A 23509-nucleotide genomic window follows, 5' to 3' on the forward strand; every position below is an offset into this window, starting at 1 on the left:
TGCTGTGTGGCTCAGTGGACTGAGGGCCAGCCTGCAATCCAAAGGGTCACCAGTTCAATTCCCAGTCAGAGCACATGCTTGGGTTGCGGGCCAGGTCCCTAGTGCGGGGCACGTGAGAGGCAGCCACACATTGATGTTTCTCTCCTTCTCTTTCTCCCTCCCTTCCCCTCTCTCCAAAAATAAATTAAAATCTTTAAAAAAAAAAACCTTTAACGAAAGGGGTTCATGGTGTAGCCACACACTCCTATACTGTTTCTCTATTAGATAGTCCAGGAATGTAGGGCCGCAGGCACTCCCTCTGGCCTCATCCCTGAGCCTGACAGGTGAAGAAGTAACTCTCCTGGTGACTAATGAAGGCACCTCACACCAGCGCCTTCCCAACCCTCGGGGCAGAGAGGGATACTGCCTGTCTCTGGGAACACAGGCCGGCGGCCCCCGGGAGCGCCTCAGAGTTCCCACAGCGTGGCCAGTGCTGGATCTCAGAACTAACCGCTATAAAGGGCACTTACTCCGCCACGCCACCAATGGCCGTTCACAGAGAGAGGTCACATGTGAAGTGGGTTGGAAATGGCTTTCTCTCTTACTGCTTGCATCAGCCATTCATTTTCTCCCTAGTCAGAGCCTCAGGCCACCGCTAACCAAATTCAATTTGACAGCAGTAAGTGTGAGGTCCTTCTGGCTGAACACTGCACTCAACACAAACAGGTTGTGGAGCTGAGGCGGCCCTTGTGGAAAAGGCCCAGGAGGCTGAGTCACGGGAACACTGGGTCCGGAGAAGGGGGACGCAGGGCTGCCACGCTCTGATCCAGCCTGGAACGGCGGGTTTGGGGGTGGGGCGCTTGTTCTGGGCATTGAGAGTTGGGAGCTGACCCAGAGGAGGGAGCGAGGCTGGCAAAAAAAAAGATCTTGAAACCAATCAGTAAAGAAATGGCTGGGGGAACTGAAGATGTTTGACACTCATTTAAAAGAAATACCCAAATTATTGACCCCAGGGGCATTTCCTTCTCTCTCCAGGTCCCAGGACACTCCTTGCCCCCTCCTCCACAGCCCCTGCCTCTTTAGGTTGTGGGCGGGGTAAGGTGGGTGGGGTTGAAAGCAGGCTTCTAGACCAGGGGGTCAAACTCATTTCCACCCGGGGCCACATCAGCCTCAGGGTTGCCTTCAAAGGGCCGAATGTAATTGTAGGACTGTGTAAGTGTAACTACTCCTTAACTAGGGGCAAGGAGCTCTGTGCTGCCGGGTAGAAACAAGGTGCCAGGCCGGATAAAACAAGGTGGAGGGCCGGATTTGGCCCTTGGGCCTTGTGTTTGCCGCCTGTGCTCTAGACGGTTAGCAAGGTCTGGCCAGAGGAGGCAGCTGGTAGGCCACCTCGTGTGCTCAGCTTTGAGCCTCCCCGCAAACCCTGGACAGCTGGGAAAGCCGCTGTGCTTCAGTCCCATTAGACACAATTCCCCTCTTCCGTGATTTGAAGGGTTGACACGTGATCGGGGGAAACCTCTATTGCCATGGATTATAAATAGCAGCTGTGGGTGAAATTTTGTGGAGGCAGGTGACCTTTCGGGAACTTAAAGCTGCTTGAAAATGGGATGCTTTGGGGGGTGATGAGGTCCCCATTGCTGGCAGTCCCCAAACAGGAGGGCCCGAGGGAGAGGATTCAGGACCCCGGTGGGGACCTACACCAGATGACTGGCAAAGTTGCTTTGGAAGCCAAGCCCTGAGAGGTTGCAGAGTTTCCTCGCAGCACACTCATTGAGAAGATGCTTTTGCAGATGCCCCGTACACATGGGCTTAGGCACCAGCCATGGGTTCCTGCAACAGACAGAGGAGCAGGAAAGCTCATCCCATCTGGGAGTAGGGGAAGTTCCACCTTCCTGCAAGGCTGGGCTCCAACGATGAGTGAACGAGGAGGCCACACTTCCTGTCACACAGCAACACGCTTGTATTAGTTTCCTAGAGCAGCCGTAACAAATGATTACAGACCAGGTGGTTTAGAGCAACAGAAATTGATTGTATCCCAGCGCCAAAAGCCAGACATCCAAAACCAAGGTGTCAACAGGGCCACACCCTCTCTGATTCTCTGGGTGGAAGACTTCCTTGCCCCTCTCGAGCTTCTGGTGCTTGCGGGCACGACTGGGTGTCCCTTGGCATGTAGACACATCAGTCCAACTGCTGTCTTCACATGCCATCTCCCCTGTGTGTGTCTGTGTCCACATTCCCTTCTTTTTTTTAAGTTTTTTTTTTAAAGATTTTATTTTTATTTATTTTTAGAAAGGGAGGGGAGGGAGATAGAGAGAGAGAGAGAAACATCAATGTGCGGTTGCTGGGGGTCATGGCCTACAACCCAGGCATGTACCCTGACTGGGAATCGAACCTGCGACACTTTGGTTCGCAGCCCACGCTCAATCCACTGAGCTACGCCAGACAGGGCTCACATTTCCTTCTTATAACGACACCAATCATTGGATTTTTTAAAAAAGATTATATTTATTTTTAGAGAGAGGGATAGGGAGGAGGAAACACTGAGAGACAAACATGATATGTGAGAGGAACAGCAGTTGACTGCCTCTCCCCAACCGGGGACCTGGCCTGCAGCCCAGGCATATACCCTGACAGGGAATTGAACCTGAGACCTATAGGTTTTCAGGGTGATGCCCAGCTCACTGAGCCATGCCAGTCAGGGCACCAGGCATTGAATTTGGAGCCCACCCCAGTGTGACTTCATCTTAACTGGGCTCTGTCTTCAAAACCCCGTTTTCAAATAAGATCACATTCACAGAGACCAGGGGTTAAAGACTTCAACATATCGGGGGGGTCCCCACAGTTCAACCCACGATAGTGCTCATTCTTTTCATCGGTGCAGAGGAGTTTGGTGCGGTGGGAGGGAAAGGAGAAAGGGCATGCGTTCGTGTACCTTGGAGCATAATTCCACTCGGTGGCATCTACAGTGTGTTCACACAGCCCCAAGAGAGGGGAATGCCTATCGCTATGGTGTAGTTGAATTGATAAACCATAAAGATGGATGGTTATGAACCCCATAAAAAGAATGCTGAAAATGAGTTAATATGTTAGGCAGTGACTTCTACTTACAATTTCTGTCAAATATAAAACAGCATTCTCAATGTAAGGCAGTTAGCCAAATCGACTGGAGGAGCATTTGGAACAAATGCGTTTTATATGCAAGCCAACATTTCAAAACCTGAGTTTTATTTTCAGATTGAAAGTATGAATATAAGGTTCCCACATTTCTGCCAAAGCATGTTTTTCTTTTAGCATTATCAGTGATGGAGCAAGATTCACTCCTCTGGTCCCTACGCTGTTCATTTCCTTCTAGGATTTTCAGCAATGTTCAGATTAGGATCAACATACTGGTTTTTATTTAAAACAAACAGGTTTTCTTAGAAGTAAGATCTGTAGATATTGACCTGGAGAGATGTGTGTATGTATTGTAAAATGTTACAGAGTGTGATTCCACTTTTTAAAATAAGCGTATAGCCATTCTCGAGACCAGTCTGTCAGTCCCTCCTAAAACAAAACGCGCAGGTCTGGAGTGAGCCCGCATTTGCCGCCCTGCGCCTGCGTGCCAGAGAAAGAACACGGCCCCTCCCCAAACCTGCGCACGAATGTTTACAGCAGCATCATTAGAAACAGCCGGGAGCCACAGGCGGGATCGCCGGAAACAACGCCGACGCCGAACTGTGGTGTGCCCACGCCGCGGAGTGGTGCACTGCGGTTCAAAGGGCACGCCCTTGTCCTGGCCTGTGCGTTCTCCGCTCCCCTGTGCTCGGTTGCGACAGGGGGTGCGGCGGGACACACAGCAATCTCCCCCTCAGTTTACGAGGGCCGTCCTGACTGTAGGGCTGGCTCTCAGAGGCAGGAGAGGACAATAAAAAGAAAAAACAAAGGGATATGCTCTTGATACCTAAACAACTTGGCCGAGTCTAGCGGGGGGTGGGGGTGGGGGGTGGCATGCTGAAGGAAAAGAGCCGGTCCCCACGGGCTACGTGCTGTGTGACTCCCTCTAAGGAACATTCTTGAAAGGACAGACCACACAAGTGGAAACTACCTTCGTGATTGCCATGGGTGGGGACAGGGGCTGGGGGCAGGGGGAGCTGTGTGGGTACAAAAGGGTGGGCGACACCAGGGGTCCTGGTGGGGTGGGACGTTCTGTATCTTCACTGTAGCCACCTTGGTGTCCGGTTGCAATACTGTAGTTTTGCAAGATGTTCCCACAGCGGTGGGGGCGGGTACATGGGGTCCCTCTGTGTGGTTTCCTACAACCGTGGGTAAATGTACAATTATCTCCATGTGAAAGGTTGGATTTTCTAGAAGCACAGGGGTTGACCTCACGTACATGTACGTGTGTAGGTTGCACTCCAAGGAAGATGCACAGCCGACTGTTGACCTCTGGAAACACGCCTGCAGAGAGAGATTATTTTCTTTTTTCTTTTTCAACCTCACTGTTTGGCTGGTTCCAGCAAGCATGTGTGACTTGGTGACTGTGTTTAGACTCATGGAGTAGACTAAAACTTGGGAGAGGGGGCGACAAAGAGCAGAATGTTATGCTAAGCCCACCGCGCCTGGAAAATGCTTGTTCTGAACCTGGGGTACCGGAGCCAGGAGGGAGGGAGGGGAGAGCGTGGCCGGCCCACCCTGGCCTCCGTGTGCCCCCACCCCCAGCCGTCCTGACCCCTGTGCCCCCACCCCTGCCATCCTGACCCCAGCCTGTCTTGGTGCTTTCTCCTCTCCATTGCAAACACTTGTGGTTCTCTACCAACTCCCACTCACGAAAGAGTGAGGACTGGCGGAGCAGGGGGCGGGTAGTTTCTGGGTCCAATAGCAGCGAACCTGCCTGGAGCCGTCGCCGTGGGCCAAGCATCGTCTAGGTATCTTTCGAGTATTCTCTCATGCGAAATCCCTAGGAGTAAGGCCCGTGGTTGTGTCTGTCCTACAGACAAGGAGACTGAACCGGGTCACTAAGTGGTTCATGCTTGACACAGCTCCAAGAACGCAGTTGAAGTGTGAAGCACTCCAGGTGTCATCTCTGAGACCCTCCTCTGTTCCTCGCCGTCCCTAACCAAGCCCAGCCCACCCGTCAGGGGCCCCTGCGGGTCTTCGGGAAGCAGGGGGCCCCCCTGCACATTAGCGCTCTGGAGGCAGCGGACAGCAGGACAGCTCCGGGAAGCAGCGGGAAGCCAGCTAATTGGTAAACGGTGGAAGAGCAGCATGCCCCAAGCTTCTCAGTGGATGCTGGTCTGATGCAGGCCCTGCTCCCGCACTGTGTGAGGTCAGGCCGGGCTGCCGGGGGCCAGCAGGACGCTTGGCAGCAGCTGCAGAACAAGAATTGGGCCCAGCTGGAAACCGTCCCGGCCTGGCAGTACGGGCCATGGAGATGAGCTCCTCACAGGAGCAGGGAGGCTGACCCCGGGGCGAGGGCTTGGAAGGCTGGGCAGGGCCTGACACCCCATGTGCCCCTTCTCCACCGGTGCCCCCTTCTGTCCCGGGTGTTCCCCGACTCCAGGGGAGCAGGGGCTGGCAGAGCTGGATGGAAGATTCAAGAAGGGGGACTGGCCAGTCCTCCTGCAACTAAACTACCCAGGGTGTCCCGCCTCCCGCCCTGTGAGGATACTCCTCACAGAGGGGAGGGGAAACCAAGCAGGAGATGCCTCGGTCTCTCTGGAAGTTTCTTTCGCTCCATGTTCTGTTCCTTCACACCGGATGAGAGGATTGGAATCATGTTGCCAACTGCCTGCAGTTTCGGCGTGCGCCTGGGGCGGGACTCACCATAACTGTGTTTGAGAGAGAGGGAAAGATACAGGCAGATCTGGTGGGGGCGGATTCCATCCTAATTTACCTGACTCATAGTCCCCCGCATATGGCCCTCTTCAGCCCAGACACACACGTCCAGCAAAGCTGAAGGCTCACTGAACCTCCCTCCTCCCCCCAAATCCGCCCAGCTCCGGCCCCAACCCTGTTGGCTTCCATGGCTTCATTCCATGGCTTCCTTCTCTGCCTGGAAAGCCCCCCGTCCCACTCCCCAGTGGCAAATTCTTTGTCATTTTTTAAGGCGTGTCCCCACAGTCCCCTTGGGTAGGGGAGAGCACATCCTGCTTGCCCAGGACAGCCCTCCTTGAGGTCTCTCTGTCCCCAAATAGTTACAGGCCGTGTGCCCTTCACTGCCACCAGTGAAAAGCCACACTGGGACCATGAACGACATGGTTGCCTCTGGGGCACCCTCCCACCGTGGGGTTGTTCCCTGCGTGTGTGCCCGTCCCCCACGGGACTGGGGACGCCGTGTCCAGGGCCTGCTCAGAGCCCGGCTCACAGGCACCCCCGCGGCAACGGAGCCCAGAACGAACGGGCCAGTGAGGCCCACGCAGCTCTCACAGCCTCCCCTTCCTCTCGTTCCCTCCAGGGATCTACAAGGGGCACTGCTTCCGGATCAACCACTTCCCCGAGGACAACGACTACGACCACGACAGCTCGGAGTATCTCCTGCGTGAGTGTCGAGAATCCCTTGCCCCCTGCGTGTGCGGAGGGGAAGCCGGGGGCAGGTGGGCGCTGGAGGAAAGATGGGCTCTTCGGGGGTGTAGGGGGTGCCTTTCTCTGGATGCGCTCGTCTCTCCCTTTCTGGTTCAGAGGACGGAGCTGTGTGCAGCGTTGCCATGACATTCTGGGTGTCCCGGTGCAGTTACTTGGCTGAGAGGCCCACTCCCAGGGAGACTGTGGCCTGGGGACAGTAGATGCAGGCGTGGGAATCCCCAGCCCCCCAGGGCTGCTGGGTGTGGCTGGCTTCAGGGCAGCAGGTGCTTCAGCAGGGCCTGGGTTCAGGAGGTCAAAGACAGAGGCTGGCCCAGGCCCGGCATCCTGGGGGGCTGTGATCCCCCAAACACACTCCCCTGCCAGCGCTGCACCTGACCACCCCTCCCCATGCACACTAAGCCTGTTAGGGTGCCGGGCAGCCTGTGGGAGGTGGTGAGAGCAGCTTCTGACATGTGGGCCTTAAGCGTTTTCAGCTCCGACGGGTAGAGCCACCCTGTCTGTCTCTGCCCTGCCTGTGTCTTGTGGCTGGGCCGGCCCTGGAATGGAGCACATCACAGCACATGCGAAATCCCAAGGACTAACCCAGCTCCAAGCCCTGCATCCAGCCAGACTGTACCCCTGGGCCTCCCGAGGAGGAAGGAGGGAGGGAGCCCGGGGACAGAAAAGGCAGCACCACATTGAAGTCATTTTCCCCTTTTTGTCCCCCGGGGTGCGGGCCTGGTCCCGTTTATGGAGAATCAGTACCCGTGTCCTCAGAGGGAGCACAGCTCATTCTGCACCTGCTCGTGGGTCGGTTTGGTTTGGTTTTATTTTTTTCTAAAAGAGGATTCAGGTTCTGAGTCATCTGGCAAAAGAGGACAGCATGTGGTCCCAGTGGAGCCTGGAGCGGCGTCAGGCTACTCCGGCCAGGCCCAGGACCTGAAATAATTTGGCCTGGTCTCCCTCCCATCGCCCTCCCTCACCTTCTCCTCTTCCTCCCACCTGTCCTCGCTGCTTTCCAGGGGCCAACACTGACCAAGCCAGTGATACTCCTCCACAGCGTGGCCACTGATGGTCGTGCAGGTGGCCCACCGCACAGCACGTGCTGAGCCTGCGGTATAGGTGACACCCTTCGAGGTGTGCAAGGTGTGGCCTGCACAACCGTCTAGGGCAGCCCCTGGTGCTTAGCTCCGCTGAGGGAGGGCTCAGCTAAATTCCACCCCGACTCAGCACCTGCCCTTCTCTGCCCCACCCGGGCAATCAGGGGGTGCCTAAGGCTCTGGGTGCAGATCTGCCCCCTGCCCCACCCTGGGACTGCAGGGAGGAGGCACCCGACAAACAAACCACGCCCTTACCACGTCCCACTTGAACTTGCCTGGGGTTACGGGCACTGGCGCTGCTTCTTCCTCTTCACTCCCCTGGGCCTGTCCCCTCCTCCCCTGTGGCCCCCAGAGTTCTAGGGTCTCTTTCTGGATTGGCCTCGTGACTTGTCAGCCCAGAGGTCAGATCATGTGGCTTTCTGAGGTCCCAGCAGGAAGCAGAGGGCCTGCTCAGACGGGCCGAGTGAAGGGTGCTCGTGCAGGACTGTTGACAGAGGTGTGGGCAAGGCTGTGGAAAACCGGCAGGGGATGGTGAGCGCTCCTGGGCCAGCAACGAAGGAGCCGGCACACTCCTGGACCCGGGCGGGGGAGGGGGCAGGTATGGAGCAGGAGCTGTGGCCTTTAGGAAGGATGCAGCCCCCTCAGGCGCAGACTGAGGGAGAAAGCCAAGGAAAGAGCCGCCTCACCTGCGCTGGGCTCCCGAAGCCAGAGTCCAGGGCAGCCCATGACTCTCTGTGGCTCCGCCTCCTGGGCCCAGAGCAGGATGGGTGGGAGGTAGAGGGGGGCAGGCCCAAGGGGCAGACCAAGAGTGTGCCCTGCAGGCGCCATCCAGCCCTGGCTCCTCACCCCGCCAGCGGTGGCCCCAGGGAGGGCACAGAGGGCCCAGCAGTGACTTTCTCAAATAAAGGAGGGAACAGCACGATGGCAGTTAAAGCTCTCTGGGGACAGAAATGTTCTCCTCAAGCATGCACTATAGGGAGAACAGCCAGGGTCAGTAACCAGGCCGGGGACTCCCCAGGAGGAGAAGGGGTGACCGGTTCGGGGCCTGAGGTCTCCAGCAGCTTGAGGAACTGGGGTGCAGGGCAGAGTCGATTCTCCAACAAGGAGAGTTGTTTCCACTCCAGCTGCAGAAACAGGGAGAACCGGCCCTGATGCTGAGCTCCAGAGCGCAGGTACCTGTGAGCCTGGAGCCGGAGGGAGTAGGCAGCGTTGCAGGACAGACCAAGGTCCCAGTTGCCGCAGCCATCCAGCCTGTGTCTCTGAGGACACCCTGGTCCCCAGCATTCAGTCCTGTGGCCTTCATCCAGACTGTTGATCCCCAAAGATGCAGAAGCACAGGAGAGAGGGCTGTGGGGCTGGCATCTGTGGGAGACACAAGTTCATGGGAACCCGTGTCTCCACCTGTTCAAGCTCTGGGGGCCGGCCATGCGCCAGGCACTGCTGTAGGCACAAGGGACACGGCAGCGATCAGGCCTCCCCTTCCTGGGGCCGACGTTCCAGTGGAGAGCGGGTGTCAGAGAAGGTCGCAGGAGGTTCCACAGTGGATGCCTGTGGGAGTGGCAGGTCCCTGGGCATGCTCCTCCCAGCCCACCTTCGACAGTTTGAGAACCAAGTCAGCCCCCAGCCATGCACTCTGAAGGCTTCCAGAGAAACTGGGCTCCGTTGACTGAGGTCGCCGTCACAGGGCTTCCTGCCGGCTCCCTGCCGGGCTCTGGCAGTGCCTCTGCTGGTTTGCTGGCCCACAGGCAGCTGTGGGGCTGGGAGATCATGTTTCCACCTGCCCTGCTGGCCCCAGGGGCTCCCGAGCATCTTGCCCCAGGCCTGGCGCCCCTTTTCCGGGTTCCGCATTTCCAGGTAGGGGGATGACGTCAGTGCTAAGCCTCCAAGTGCTGATGTCAGGGCTGCTGGGTGTGTCTGATGGCGAATTAGAAGGAAGTGTGCCAGGGCTTGGTGTGGCCACGGAACACAGCTGGACATCAGCCTCGCTCGTCCCCCAGCCTGGGGCAATCCCAGCCTGCCCCACTGTGAACAGCGACCCTGGCTGGCATCCACACATCCAGAGTTCTGGAGTGAGGTCATGGGGCAAAGGACAGGTGCTTACATGACTTACCTGGGCAGGACGGATGGCTCTGAGCCTGGCCTGGCCTCAGCGACCCAAGGCACCAGGCCGCCTTCTCTCCACCCCTCTGGGCCGTCATAGGATGCCAGCAGCCTCCAGGGAGCTCGGCTCAGAGGCACGTTTCAGAAGCCCCAGGAAACCTCCTCCCAGAGCCCATGGCTGTGGGAAAAAACAGGGAGGAAGAGGTGGCGGCAGGAGAAGAGCTTCATTTAAGGCCTCAAACAAACGGCTCTCTGTGAGGCCAGGCGCACACTGCGGGGCTCACAGGAGAGGAGACAAACGCTGTCTTCAGAGGCAGAGACGCTGCACACTGGCTCAGCTGGCTCAGGAGGTGGGCGCCTGCCAGCGCTCCCCGACTCCCTGTCCCCCGCAGGGGCCACCAAGGGTCCCGGAGGGAGAGTTTTACTGGGCTGGGAGGCATGCAGGCACGTTGGGAAGGCTGAGCCCAGGGCTCCCCTTCGCGCCCCCTCTTCCCTCCTCCTGCCCTTCCAGCCAGATGCTAAGGAAGAGGGACCCGCATCCCCAAGCCCCTACTAAGTGCTTTATTAACCTCATTTCATCAGATTCTCGCAAAAGCCCTCACAGGCAGGTATCCTTCTTCTAGAGCTGCCATGACAAATCACAGAACAGCAGGACCTCACCCTCTCACAGTGGGGAGGCCGAGGGCCTCCCGTCAGCACACGCTCCCTCCAAGGCTCGCCCGAGGGGAGAATCTTCCCTGCAGCTCCCGGCTTCTGGGGACTCGCAGCCCTCCCTGACCTCCCTGACCTGGTGCTGCACCCCTCCTTTCTCAGCCTCCATCTTCCCACGGCCTCTCTCCTGTGCGTCTCCTCTTCTGCTGGGTCTTCTCTTCCTATCAGAGCGGTTGGCATTGGATTTAGGATGCCAAGTCCAGGATGGAGGCATCTCGAGATCCTGAATATAGTCACATCAGCAAAGACCTTTTTTCCAGATAAGCTCCCGTTCGTAGGTACCTGTGGCTAGGACTTGGACATATCTTTTGGGGGCCACAATTCACCCCCTTACAGGTGGGTATTACTGCTCTCCTCGAGGCATAAAAGAGGGGAGAGGGCAGAGCAAGGGAGCACATCTCTCTCTGCTGGACACCCCAGTCCACCTGTGTCTCTCTGTCCAGCTGCCTCGTCCTCTGTGACCCCAGGAGGTCCTGAGGTCTCATGTCCTTGTCTGTCTCTGAGGGTGATGACAAGGATAATGACAACAGAGATAAAGGCTGTTACTTCGGAAGTCCATGCCATGGCCAGGCCTGGTGCTAAGTCCCTCATTCGTACGAAGCCAGCCCTAGGCTGCAGGTACCATTATGCACCGAGTTCCACAAATGGAGAAACTCAGTGTTTGAGAGGCAAAGCGACGTGTCCGAGGCCACACAGCCGGCACCAGCATGTCACAGAGCGCAGCCAGTTCCCCGACCCACACAGTGCCAGGCCGTGTCCTTCTCAGCCACCCCTCCAAGTCCCTTCGTGAGCCAGCCTCTGGAGGCTTCGCAGAGACCACGTCCCTGAGAGGGCTCAGCGGGCTGGGAGGTGCCATCCAAAGGGGAGGCAGTCCAGAGTTGTCACGGCTGCCGTTGTGGCCTCCCTGCTGCCACTGAGGGGCTGTCCTCCCTGCTGGCTGGTAGAAAAGTGACTCACACCTAGGGAGAGCCTAGGCGAGATGTGGGCCGGCATGACTTCAGCCCCTTGGTATACCCAGCAAGGCGGGGCTGCCACTCACATCTAGTCTAGCTGCCCCCATCCCGCCCAGCTCCCAATGCACCACGGTCTCTAGGGCCTGATGGGAACAGTCACAGTCCAGGGGCCGGGCCTTGGTCTTCGGGGTCCCTGGCCGGCACCGTGGCCAGGAGCTGGCGGCCGGTCTCACTGCCCTCTCTGCTCTGTCTCCCGCCCGGCTCAGGCATCGTGCGCGCCTCCAGCGTCTTCCCCATCCTCAGCACCATCCTGCTGCTGCTCGGTGGGCTCTGCATCGCTGCCGGGCGGTTCTACAGCCGCAAGAACAACATCGTCCTCAGTGCCGGCATCCTCTTCGTGGCTGCAGGTGAGCCGCCCGCTCTGGCCCCCACGGTCTCTGTGTGCCACTCACTTCCAAAGTCCGGGTGTGGGGGCTGAGCAAGGTGTGGGGAACACACTGCTCAACAGGGCCACCTTTTGGGTGACAAAATGTTCTGGAACGAGACAGGAGTGGTGGCTGCACGACAGTGTGAGTGTGCTACGTGCCACTGACCTGCACACTTCACAGGGTTAATTCTATGTGAACTTAACCTCAATCAGAAATAATGAAGTCCGGGCATGCAAAGTGCCACAAACAGGCAGCACTTGGCCCCACAAGCCTGTAAGAGGGGTGTCTGGTTAAGTTGGGCGGTCAGAGAGGCACCCAAAGGGACTCACAGACACCAAGACCTGAAGGAGTTGGCCAGGTAGCGACAGGGTGAAGGGGACAGGGCTGGCCAGGGCACAGAAGATGCAGAAGAGCCCAGCATGCCTGGGGCAGGGCGAGCAAAGGGCTTGGAGAGAACTGTGGTATGTGTGTGTGAGAACTGTTATGTATGTGTGTGTGAGAACTGTGGCGTGTATGAGAACTGGGGGGGGGTGTGTGTGGACTGTGGTGTGTGTGAGAACTATGGTGTGTGTGTGTGAGAACTGTGATATGTGTGTGTCTTAGAACTGTGTGAGTGTGTAGGTGTGTGTGTGTGTGTCAGTGAGTGTTGGGACGGAGAGCCTGCATTTAAGGTTAAAACCCACAACTGGCTTGCTTGGGGCAGGGTCTCAGGCCCCCTTAGCGAGAAGTGTTCCCGCCCCGCCACACGGGGGTCGGACGGCAGGAAAATGGACAACAGGACAGAAGACCGAAGGTCCTCACAGACCCAGACGCGCTTGCTGCAGGCGCTGCGCGTATGAGCCCCCTGAGCCCTCACGCCCAGCCTGTGAAAGTGCCCACCGTGGCGTTCCCATTTGTACAAAAGGACACAGGTACACAGGGAGGTGAGTAACTTGCCCAAAGTCTCACAGCTGAGAGTTGGTGGAAGACAGACTCAAGCCCAGGAGGCTTGGCTCTGCTGGCCCGCACTCACAATAGGAGAGAACCACATAAACGCAGCGATCGTGCCTGTACTTCCCCTCCCTGGTTGGCAGAATTCCAGACACTTGAGAACTCTGCTGAGACCGTCGGTGCCCCTGGGGAGGGTGCTGGAGCGGTGACTCTGAATCCACAACATGGAATGCCTCAGGGTGCCCCGGGTGATGCTGGACCAGAGACAGGACATTCTCGGGACCCCGGGAACTCCGAGCACAGTCTGCAGAGCAGTGGGCAGCAGTGGACCCGGCGGGTGTGCCGGCTGTGACCCGAGTGCATGGTGCGGGAAGACGTTGACAGGGAACTGGGTGGGAGTCAGGCATGAGTTCTCTCTATTCTCTTCCCAACTTTTGAATAAATCGCACAGGATCCCAAAATAAAGCTTATTTCTAAGCATCCAGATGCACACACCCAGCGAGGCGGGGGGCCCTCTGCAGGAACGCACCCCACAGTGTGCTCCTGCGCGTGTGCAATGGTGCGCACACGAGGCGTCCCTGGCACCCTGGTCGTAGCAGGTCGGGAAGTCACCAGACACCCGCAGCAGAGGCCTGGCGGGGTGTCCGGGGGCAGGTGCCGTGGGCGCAGGTAGACAGAGGCAGTGCGGACGTCCCGGCGCAGAACTGCCTCTCAGACGGGCTGCAGTGGAAGGGCACGGGCCAGAGAGTGTGTGCAGGGGAAAAAAATAGATCTGTGGGTGTGTGTCTCTGTGTGTGTGTGTGTGTGTGTGTGTGTGAGAGAGAGAGAGAGAGAACGAGACTGGATGCAAGAACAATGTAAGAAGGACAGCCCTGGACCAGTGGTTGGAGCTGGCCCCGCACACCGAAAGGTTGCGGGTTCAATCCCAGGTCAGGGCCCATACGGGAGGCAACCAATCAATGTTGCTCTCTCACACCTCTCTCTCCCCTTCTTTCTCTCTAAAATCAGTAAACATATCCTCAAGAGAGGATTACAAGAAAAATTAATTTAAAAAATAGAAATAAAAAAAGAAAGACAGTAACAGCAGCCACCTTCAGGAGGACAACTGGGTGGCCAAGAGCCTGTGCATTACTGTATATCTCAGTGGAACTTTGTACTTCGTCACCCACTCAAAATCAAGTGCTGAAAAGACAAGTCAGCAACCAGAATAAGGCCACGCCCGTCCGAGCCCCCAGCCCCCGCTCTGCCCCCTGTGCCCTGTGGGTCTAACCTCTGCCTCTCCCCTCCCGGCCCCTCCTCCTCCCCCTTCAGGCCTCAGCAACATCATAGGCATCATCGTCTACATTTCCAGCAACACGGGCGACCCAAGTGACAAGCGCGACGAAGACAAAAAGAACCATTACAACTATGGCTGGTCTTTCTACTTCGGAGCCCTGTCGTTCATCGTGGCCGAGACCGTGGGCGTCCTGGCCGTGAACATTTACATTGAGAAGAATAAAGAGCTGAGATTTAAGACCAAACGGGAGTTCCTCAAGGCCCCCTCCTCATCCCCCTACGCCAGGATGCCCAGCTACAGGTACCGGCGACGGCGCTCCAGGTCCAGCTCCAGGTCCACCGAGGCCTCGCCCTCCAGGGACGCGTCGCCGGTGGGCCTGAAGATCGCGGGGGCCATCCCCATGGGTGAGCTGTCCATGTACACGCTGTCCCGGGAGCCCCTCAAGGTGACCACGGCGGCCAGCTACAGCCCCAGCCAGGAGGCCAGCTTCCTGCAGGTGCACGACTTCTTCCAGCAGGACCTGAAGGAAGGCTTGCACGTCAGCATGCTGAACCGGCGGACGACCCCCGTGTGAGCGACGACCCCCGTGTGAGCACCCCTCTCAGCGCCAGCCTCTCCCCCGAATGGCTGTGTGGACCCCACTCGAGGGCACCGAACCCTCCAGGTGGACTGGCCACGGACCGCAACCAAACCCAACCCTCCCTGGTCTCTAGGTGTGTCGCGGGCTGGCTTGGAGCAAAGCGCCAGGAGACTAGAATCAGAAGCGGAAGGCTGACTTCACCCCCAAACAGGGTGTTCTGATGCCTGGGCTCTGAAACACCCCAGGAGGCCGCCCAGCCTTCACAAACCCGAGAAAACAACATCGAGCCATTCTCTCCTCTCGGAAACAAGTATTTCCAGGAGAACCGGCTTCCGGGGCCTTCTCTCCCTGCCTGGGCACTGGGCCACTGAGCAGCCACTGGCTGGGCCACGGGGGCCTCAGGACACTGGTCAGCCGCTTTCTGACCTGAGGTTTCTGTGCCCGAGAGCTAGACACGTGGAAGCTAAAGCTTGCCCCGTCCTTCTTGTCTATCCGTCGTCCGTCTGTCTGTCTGTCTCTGGCAGTGGCCTGTCGTGGCAGCGATCCTGAGGAGGGAGCCCTGAAGCCAGCTGGTGCTTTGGGCTTTGCACTGCCCCGGGGCCAGCTCCCCTCCAACCTGGGAGGCCTGCGGAGGAATCCACAGAGCGGGAGGCTTTCGCTGGCCCGGACATGAGGTCAAAGCCGGAGTCTGCTGCTGCCTTTCCCATCTGCTTCTGGAAGTTTCCGCCTCACCCAGAAAGGGCAGAACACACTGACTGTACTTGAGAGTCTGAAGGTTCCACAGCCAGAGGAAGGTGGCCCTCTGGCCTCTTGCTGTGTCCCACCCCAGTGGCCTGAGGGCTGCTCGTGGGGAGAGCACAGGACAGACGTGGCACACACACTGGTGTTTGGCGACAGGAGCCTGAACGCCTGGGCAGACCCGAGGGGGAAGCGTGACCAAAAACCCAGAGAACAAAGGTCCACGTCCTAGGTGGTTATTAGTCATGGTTCACTGCACATAAACACCAGGAGAGCAGGTTACGTTCGTTCCTCATCTTAAGCAGTAGCGGGACACCGCCCCCGGCCCCTCCTGTCGCCACTCACTCCGCCACCCCTGAAAGGGCTCAGCGAGGAAGCGGGCGCAGGGCCACGCTGCGACCTCCTTCCCCCTCACCAGACCGACGGCTCAGCGCCTGGGACCAAGGAGGCCACTTCCCTGTTGCAAGTTTTTCCAAATATAGCCCTTCCCCTCCCCCAGAGTCAGCAGAGAACATGGAAGCATGTTCGGGTTCAGAAGAAACACTTTATGGGACATGGAGCTCACCCTCTTTTATACAAAACACGTGCTTTCTAACAACGTACCCTTTCTTACTTCTGGAGACTTGGGAATCCGATCCGGAGCTGTCCTCTCTGACTCCGTCCGGTAGCTGTTGTCCTTAGAAGTGACGAGCAAATTCTTACCTCAGCCACTTGCTCACGGACCCCCTGAAAGTTCAGATCCGGGTCAAGGTCATTGCCATCCTCCTTTGGCCCCTAGAGAGGGAATCTCCACGTGCCCCACCTCCCGCCTCCGGTGGGCAGCCCTGTGTGCTGGTGAGCTGAGGTGCCCAGTGCCAGGCTGTGTCGTGCTCCCTTGGAGCCCTCGTCCCTCGAGGCGGGCTCTGGGCGGAGGTTTGTCCAAGCACGAGCAGCGGTGAGTGCTGGAGCGTCAGGGCGCCTGGCTGCACCCGGGTTGGGCCAGCCCCGCTGTCCTGCCCCCACCCCTGGTTGCCCTCGCCCCTCCATGCCAAGACACCATCATTCCGGCTAGGAGGAAGGGGGTGAAATCTGGGGACCCCTCCCCTGGCCAGGCCCCAAGAGTCTTCTTCTGTCACTTCCAAACGCAAGGCAGCTTTGCTGTTTCTTCCACATGAGTCCCCACCCCACCCTCCATCCCCACTACCCCGGGAGCTGCTGTCTTTTCATGGAGAAAGCTGTGTTCCAACGATTCCTACCTCTTGCCCAGTCCCAGGCGAGAAGGCGGAGCCCCCTCTAGGGACCGAGAGAGTAGAAAGAAGCGACAAAGGGCAGGGAGCAGAGCAACCTCGGACCCCTGGCCCTCACAGCCTTTCTCCACACGCCCTGCCCCGGCTGCGGGAGGGCCCCTCGGCCAGCTCTGGCCCCTGTTCTCCTTCTCCCTGCGTCTCAGCCGGCTGCCGGCCGGGGCAGGGGAGCGGTGGGGCGGCCCTGCCCCCTGCAGGCTGAGACCTCCCCGAGGGCCGATGGGGTGGCCTGTGCTGTCTCTGCCCCACCCTCTCCAGCCACCCCTGTGTGTTTCACCGATTAAGCACCTGTGAATCCTGTACCTACTACTGGTTTGGGGTTGTTCTGTCTTTTTTTTTTAATTAAATAAAAAGATTTTTAAAATGTTCTCTTCCTGATGTGGGGGGAAGGGTAGAGCTCCCCTTGAGCCTTTGTGGGCACTTAGGGTCAATGGTGTTCCTCAGTCTGCGGGATGCTGTGGACCCCCCAGAAGAAGAGGGATGAGGGGTAGGGTCTGTGCTGGTCAAGGCCAGCTGCCCCTGCTTCCGTCTGCACTGCCGGCCCCCTGCCCGGCACCGCCGGCCAGGTTCACACTTTGGGGCAGTGCTGCCGAGGCGCCTGTTGGCTGACGGGCCAGAGGGGGGCCGGGTGAAGTTTGGGCGTCTGAACAAGCCAGCCTCAGAACCGCCAGCCCAGCGGTACTCAAGTGGGGGCAGTTTTGCTCCCCAGGGGACAGTTGCCAACGTCTGGAGACCTGTTTGGTTGTCACAGCCTGGAAGGCGGTGCTACTGGCATCTCGTGAGTAGGAGACAAGGGTGCTGCTAAACACCCTACAGCACACAGAAGAGCCCCACCCCCACCACCAAGGATGATCCGGTCAGAAATGTCAGGCCAGGAAACCACGCTGGCCTGATTTTACAGGGAGGGAAACTGAGGCACAGAAGGGTGAGGTCACTTGTGCGGCGCCCCCTGCCCCCCGTCAGAGGCTTTTGGGCATTTGCCTCTAAACCGTGCACATACGGAGAAGCCTCGTTTATTCTCAGCACGTCCTTTCTCTGCAGCACACTTTATCTCCTGCCCCTTTCGAGGCAACGGTTTTGGAAACAGAAGCTGGGGTGGAAGGAGGAAAGGGGACGCCGGCCCCCTGTGCCGGGTTGGGGGCCAGGGCAGGAGAGCAAGTCCAGAAACGTGGCCCTGCGTGACACAGGGACTCGCCTCTCTGTGGCGTCCCCCCGCCCCGCCCACCCCGCTCACACCCGGGCGGCTGCCTGGAGTGGGCAGCAACGTTGCTGAGAGCCAGAAAGATGGGGTCACATCCTCCGGTCAGCACTGGGCGTCTTGCAGGCGGCACTGGGCAAGTCGCTCAGCCTCTCTCGGAGCCCTCAGCCCAACAAGGAAGGTAACGCTCCCCTCTCAGGGCTGTTGGGAGATGGACTGAACTTCAACTTCAACAAGGAAACGCTTGGAAATGCCCCAGCCAGGAGACTGGCTTTAGAATAAGCTTCCAGGAGTGTTTGTTGACTAACACACTCCAGGAGTTTGCCACAGTGGACTGTTCTAGAACAGCCCCTGGAGGGGTGCTCCGAGAGCCAGGCCCCAGGGTGTCGTGCCTGCAGCACTTGGTCTGGCAGAAACCTGCCACCCAGCCGATCCAGGGACTCCACGGTGCTCCCACGTCCCTGCAGAGGGCTCCTCCCAGGCTGCTTCCCTGGCCGGTGCCCATTCACTTCTGCCCTCCGTGGTCAGGCCGCTGTGTGGCTGCAGCTTTCCTTGCAGGCCCTCCCACCCCCAGACTCCACTGGGGCGCTGCTGGTTCCACACTGGTGATGCCAGCGGTAAAAGTCCAGTCCTGACCCCTCTCAGGTGCCCTGGGAGCAGGGCTGCAGGGCAGGTGGTCCTGTTCTGGGCCCCTGGGGTGGGGCTGGCAAAGGGTGGGGGAAGATAAGGATGGGAGGGGGAGGGGAGGCCCCCCTGTGGAGAGCTCAGAACCAGCCACTTGACTTCAGCTCCTGCACTGCTCCCTAACACAGCACCCCTGACCGCCCAGCCCTGGAGATGAGGGGCAGGGGGGTTCCGAGGGGAGGAAGAGGCACTCACGGGCCCTAGAACCCAGAGCGGGAGATTGGGCAGAAACACCGGAGAGAAATGTTTTAAACCATGCAGCTTCCAACAAAACCGGCTGTGCAACCTCAGTTTCAGAAGTCTGTGATCACAGAGGGCAAGCACACGTCTGTGCTTCAGTTGCAGGAGAGGGGCTTGGAGGGACCCACACCCCGACCTTTGTCCCCTGACAAGTTTTCTCGGAGATACAGTAACCCTTGCGGGGTCGCCAGGATCCACAAGTTAAACTATAAATAGCCAGGCCCTTTTTAAAACAAATGACACTTATGTTTTTCTAATTCCAAAAAGTATTGTGTTTTACCTGGAAAATACAGAAAAGCTCAAGAACACAGCAACAGCCAAACTCCCAGGACCCGAGACGTAGGCAGGGCTCACACCTCAGCGCACCCAGGGCGTGCGGGGTGGGGCCTGGCCCCTGCGTTCGTTCCGCTTTGCACCGTGAGGATCTCCCTACATCCACACGTGTTCCTCAAAACCATGGTCTTTCGAGGCTGCAGAGCTTTCACCACTTACCTACCCGGTGCCCTGCTGTGGGCATGGTTTATTTGCTCCCTAGATGGTAAATGGTGCCTGAACTGCGACAAAGATAGTCAGGGTGCATTTGGTTAAGATCTAACATCGTCTCGCTGTGAGCTTTTGGCCAGCTCTGTCGCAGAGGCTGACGCAGAGGTCAAGCTCCTTGTCCACCTCCACACACAGTCCGGATCTTGTTTACGTACACACCTGGGTGCCTAGGTGCCTGGGCCCCGGGATAACAGCTTCCCCTCCCCCACTCCCTGCCCCGTTCCTCCTAGAAGACGGGGGGGTGCCTCGTTGCACCAGGCCTTCCATTTAGCGATTTGCAGCCACACAAAATGTCTCCTTTTCATCACTGACTGTAGCCATTCATAGGGCTGCGTAACAAATACACCAGAACCTGTTGGCAGTGAACAGTCATTAAATACATGGTCACAGATTCTTATCTCCACTGGACAGGGTCAGGAAGGCCCATCTCTCAGCCCCACAGTGTCTGGGGCCTCGGCTGGAAATCTCGGTGGCCTGGGACTGGAATCTCCTGGACGCTCATGTGCTCACATGTCTGGCGGCTGATGCTGGCTCTGAGCAAAGGCCTCGGCTGCAGTTCTCAGCCTGAGTGTCCACACGTGGCTTCTCTGTGTGGCCTGAGGCCCCTCACGGCACGGTGGCCGGTCCGACCAAGGGCGAGTGTCCCAGAGCAAGAGAGAAAGGTGGCAGTCTCAGAAGTCACTCAGAGTCACTTCCGCTGGGCCTCAAGGGTTAGAACTCTCAAAGCCTGCTTGAGTTCAGGGAGAGAGGAAGTAGGCGCCACCTGTTGATGGGGAGTGAGGAGGTTCTGGAAGAACATGTGGGAGCAGAAATATTGCTGTGGCTGTTTTTGGAAGACACGGTGTGCCCCCGTGGTCTCTCCAGGACCCTCACCTGGTTCTAGGCCTCTTCCTTCCACCTGCCACCTCCACGGGGCCCTCTGGAACTCCCTGCATCTAGAAATCTTACGGAGGTCCCCCTCTGCCAGCTGAGATAGATAAAACCATTCCCTCTCTCCCAGGGACACTCCTTTCCTCAGTCCTGCTGGAGAGAGCTTCCCGCTCTGCTGCTGGGGTTCCCTGCCCAGGTCCCCAGTTTAACCCTGCTGGCTGCCCAGCCCCATCCTCAGTCCCAGGAGGTGGAGCTGCAAAGGGAAAGAGGATCTGAGGGACCTTAGGATCCAGAGGAAGACGGGGGCAGGTACACCTGATATAGATATTTTTAAACTTGCAGCTTCCAACAAAACGGCTGGTGCAGCCTTGGGAACAGAAGTCTGTGGTCGGAGAAAGTTATGAACTCATGTCCTTGGACTTGCAATTGTAGGACAGGGGTGGTGGGGGTGCTGATACCTCCAAACCACTACTCCTCCACCCTCCCAGGGAAAAGCCTTTGAGGGGGGCCTGGAAAGACCATCCTGAGCCCTCTCTCATCACTGTCATCACCCCAACTCCTCGGCCACTCCTTCACGCTCACTGGAGACTTCACCGCTGGTTCAAAGTCTTTCTCTGTACCCCAAGTTCTGCCACCATCAAACTGAGCCGCACCAACATCTGGGGGGCCAGCCACTCCAACTCCCCGCCTCACAGTTCTGCCTTCTCACCTCCACTGACTGAGCTCACCTACACTGGCCACCTGGCCTTCTCACCTCCGCTGGCCTTCATCTCCTACTTGGATCTTGTCCTCACCCCGACAGTCCTCCCTGTAATCTTCAGGCCCATTGTCCTTCTCCTTGACCGCAGTTTCCAGTCTTCCCAGTCCTTCACCCCCCAACCACCACTACACCTGTTCCCCAACCTCAACAAGCCCTTCAGGGCCTCAAGCTCCCCATTTTCTCCCACTATACTGACCCTTCCCGGTTGCAGGGCCGTCCTAAAGAGCCCAGACATGCCTACCACAGGCTAAACTGATAAACATATCATCTTTCATTCTGCAGCAGCTCCCAGTCAGTGGAAGGGCAGCTTAGAGAGGCTAAGGACTGGCCAGCAGCCACGCGGCTGGAGACCAGTGGAGCAGGGATCGGATCCTGGGGCTGTCGGCCCCCTCACTGGCAGGCTGGTTCCCACTCCCTGAGAAGCCGACCTTCCAGAAAAGGGTGGGACCCGTGTGGAGGATGCTGATGGGGGTGGGGAAGGCAGGGGTGCAGCTCCCAGCAAATGCTGCTGAGTAGGCAGCCTGGTGGCGGCCTCCAAGAGCAGAAACGTTCTGTTTAAAGGAGCTTTTAGTGAACGGGGAAGAGACAGTGGACTTTGCCTGCAGCCTCGTGGTAGACTCACACACAGAGGACTTCAAAAGGAAGATGCCATCAATCTTTAATGCTTCTGCTGGCTGGGCTGGAGGACTCAGGACCCCCGCATGCGGCACGGACCTGCCCCTCACTGAGGGGAGGTGGGGCCTGGCCCTTGGTGGCGGCAGTGTGGTTGCTAGGTCTGATGCTAAGGGGCCGCACTTGGGGCATTTTCCACGACCCGCAGAGGCCCTGTGCTGGAGAGCTTCAGATGCCCACCCCGGCCACCCCGGGAAACCCAACACACTTTTTATTTCTCCAAATGGTACCATATCTATCTGCAGTACTAAAGTTAAAATAGCTTCTTACTAGATATTCTGTTTTAAAGCACCAGAACCTTCTTCTTGTTCCCCATCTGCTGCTCTGCTGATGTGCCTGGCACGTAGTAGGTCTGCCTCAGGCCACACAGTGTCTCTCCTGGAACCCCCAGTTGCCTGGCCCCTGAAGCTGGGCCCCCAGGAGCGATGGGGAAGGGCTGAGGCTCCCAGGATTCTCATCTTGTAGTTGTTCTCTGCGGAAAAGGGGAGCCACCTGCTTGGAGGTGGTCCCTGAGCAACAGCAGGGTGGTGACAGGCGTCAGCAAGCCCCAATGGGTGGGTGACCCTCACTGGGAACACGGAGTGGGGGTGCAGGGAGGGAGGGGAGCAAAGATGGGGACGACTGAGAGAGAACCATCCGCAGAGCACAGTCTGGGCAGGGGGGCTGGTTTGTGACCTGAAAGCGCAGCTCTAACCACCTCGGACGTCACAGCCCCCCCACCTGGGGCTGGAGGCTCGGGGTCTCGGTTCAGCTGGTTCAGCTCCGGGGCCTGTCACACCCTCTTTCTGCTTGTTCACCAGGGGCTCCCAGCTTGTCCCCAGGCTGCAAGTTCCTTTTATCCGTCATGTCGGGGTTCAGAACACACCACACCAGAATGTGGCAACGTGGCGTTGTGAATATTTTAAACAGAAGGCATCTGAGAACGTTTAAGTGCAGGAAGGACTTTCTGACCTTCCCCTGAAGCAGGTCATGAGACCCTGGTGTGACAGGTGCCCTGAGAGACCTTCCCGCCCCACCCCCCAACCCCACACCCCATTACTGCACGTAACCCAGACCCTCTTTTTATCCCACCCTACTTTTCCACGACTTCCCACTCTTCTCATACCCGGCATTAAAACGCTCAGATCTAACTGTTTCTTTCCGTCATCTCCTGCGCCAAGGCCCCCCTGTCATGTAAAATTTATATGAAATAAATGGGTGGTTTTCTCTTGTTAATCTATCTTTTGTTACAGGGGCCTGAGCTGAGGACTTCAGCACATGGAAGAAAAATACATGTATTTTTTTCCCTATAATCACAATAGTTTCCTCCCAGCTCCAAGCATCAGTTAAGAGTTTGGCTCCAGGTTCTAAAACATGGGGGTTCTGTGGGACCCTGGACATGACACCTCGTGTCTCTGAGCCTCCACATCCCTATCTGTAAAGGGAGAGTAATGGCTGTACTCACCTCAAGGATCAGTGTGAAGAGTAACTACAGTGATGTCGAAAGGCTTAGCAGAGCACCTGGTACGTGGTAAGCACCCACTGAAGATGAGCTCCCGTTACGATGACCACTATTACTCATGGTCTGGGACTCCAGGGCTGGACCCCGAGTGCATCTCCGCACACAGGCGATCCTTCCACGAGCTGGGTCAACCCGAGGCCAGGATTTTGAAGCTCCAAGCCCCGCCCAGCTCAGGGGTCTATTCCTGGCCATGCATCAGCCTAGAGACACCTAGTGAGCTGAGCGGGAAGAGACAGGAGCCAAGAGGTGCATCAGGCCCTGGAGACCAACCCAGGGGGCGTGCGGGCCGGCAGGTCTCTCGGAAGACCAAACTTTCACATGTCCTCTGCCAATCCACACACCCGTTAGCCTCTTAACGGCACCTGTAGGTCAACTTACTTCTACAGTTACTTTGTAAATAAATACATAACTGGAAAATATTGC

General features: G+C 57.8%; 1 protein-coding gene and 1 non-coding gene across 2 annotated transcripts in view; both read left to right on the forward strand.

Annotated features, from left to right (window-relative positions):
• Positions 1–15886, forward strand: part of CACNG4 (calcium voltage-gated channel auxiliary subunit gamma 4) — a 56027-nt gene extending 40141 nt beyond the window's left edge. Inside the window, exons 2-4 of the mRNA XM_028520280.2 lie at positions 6413–6496; positions 11650–11790; positions 14053–15886. Of these exons, the coding sequence (XP_028376081.1) occupies positions 6413–6496; positions 11650–11790; positions 14053–14591 (764 nt within the window). The 3' untranslated portion in view covers positions 14592–15886. The remainder of the gene's footprint in view (positions 1–6412; positions 6497–11649; positions 11791–14052) is intronic.
• LOC114504430 lies at positions 3747–3885 on the forward strand. The gene has a single exon (XR_003685200.1).
• Positions 15887–23509: the final 7623 nt, after the last annotated feature.

Source organism: Phyllostomus discolor, chromosome 8 (genome assembly GCF_004126475.2).
Source record: "Phyllostomus discolor isolate MPI-MPIP mPhyDis1 chromosome 8, mPhyDis1.pri.v3, whole genome shotgun sequence".
Taxonomy (NCBI): Eukaryota; Metazoa; Chordata; class Mammalia; order Chiroptera; family Phyllostomidae; genus Phyllostomus; species Phyllostomus discolor.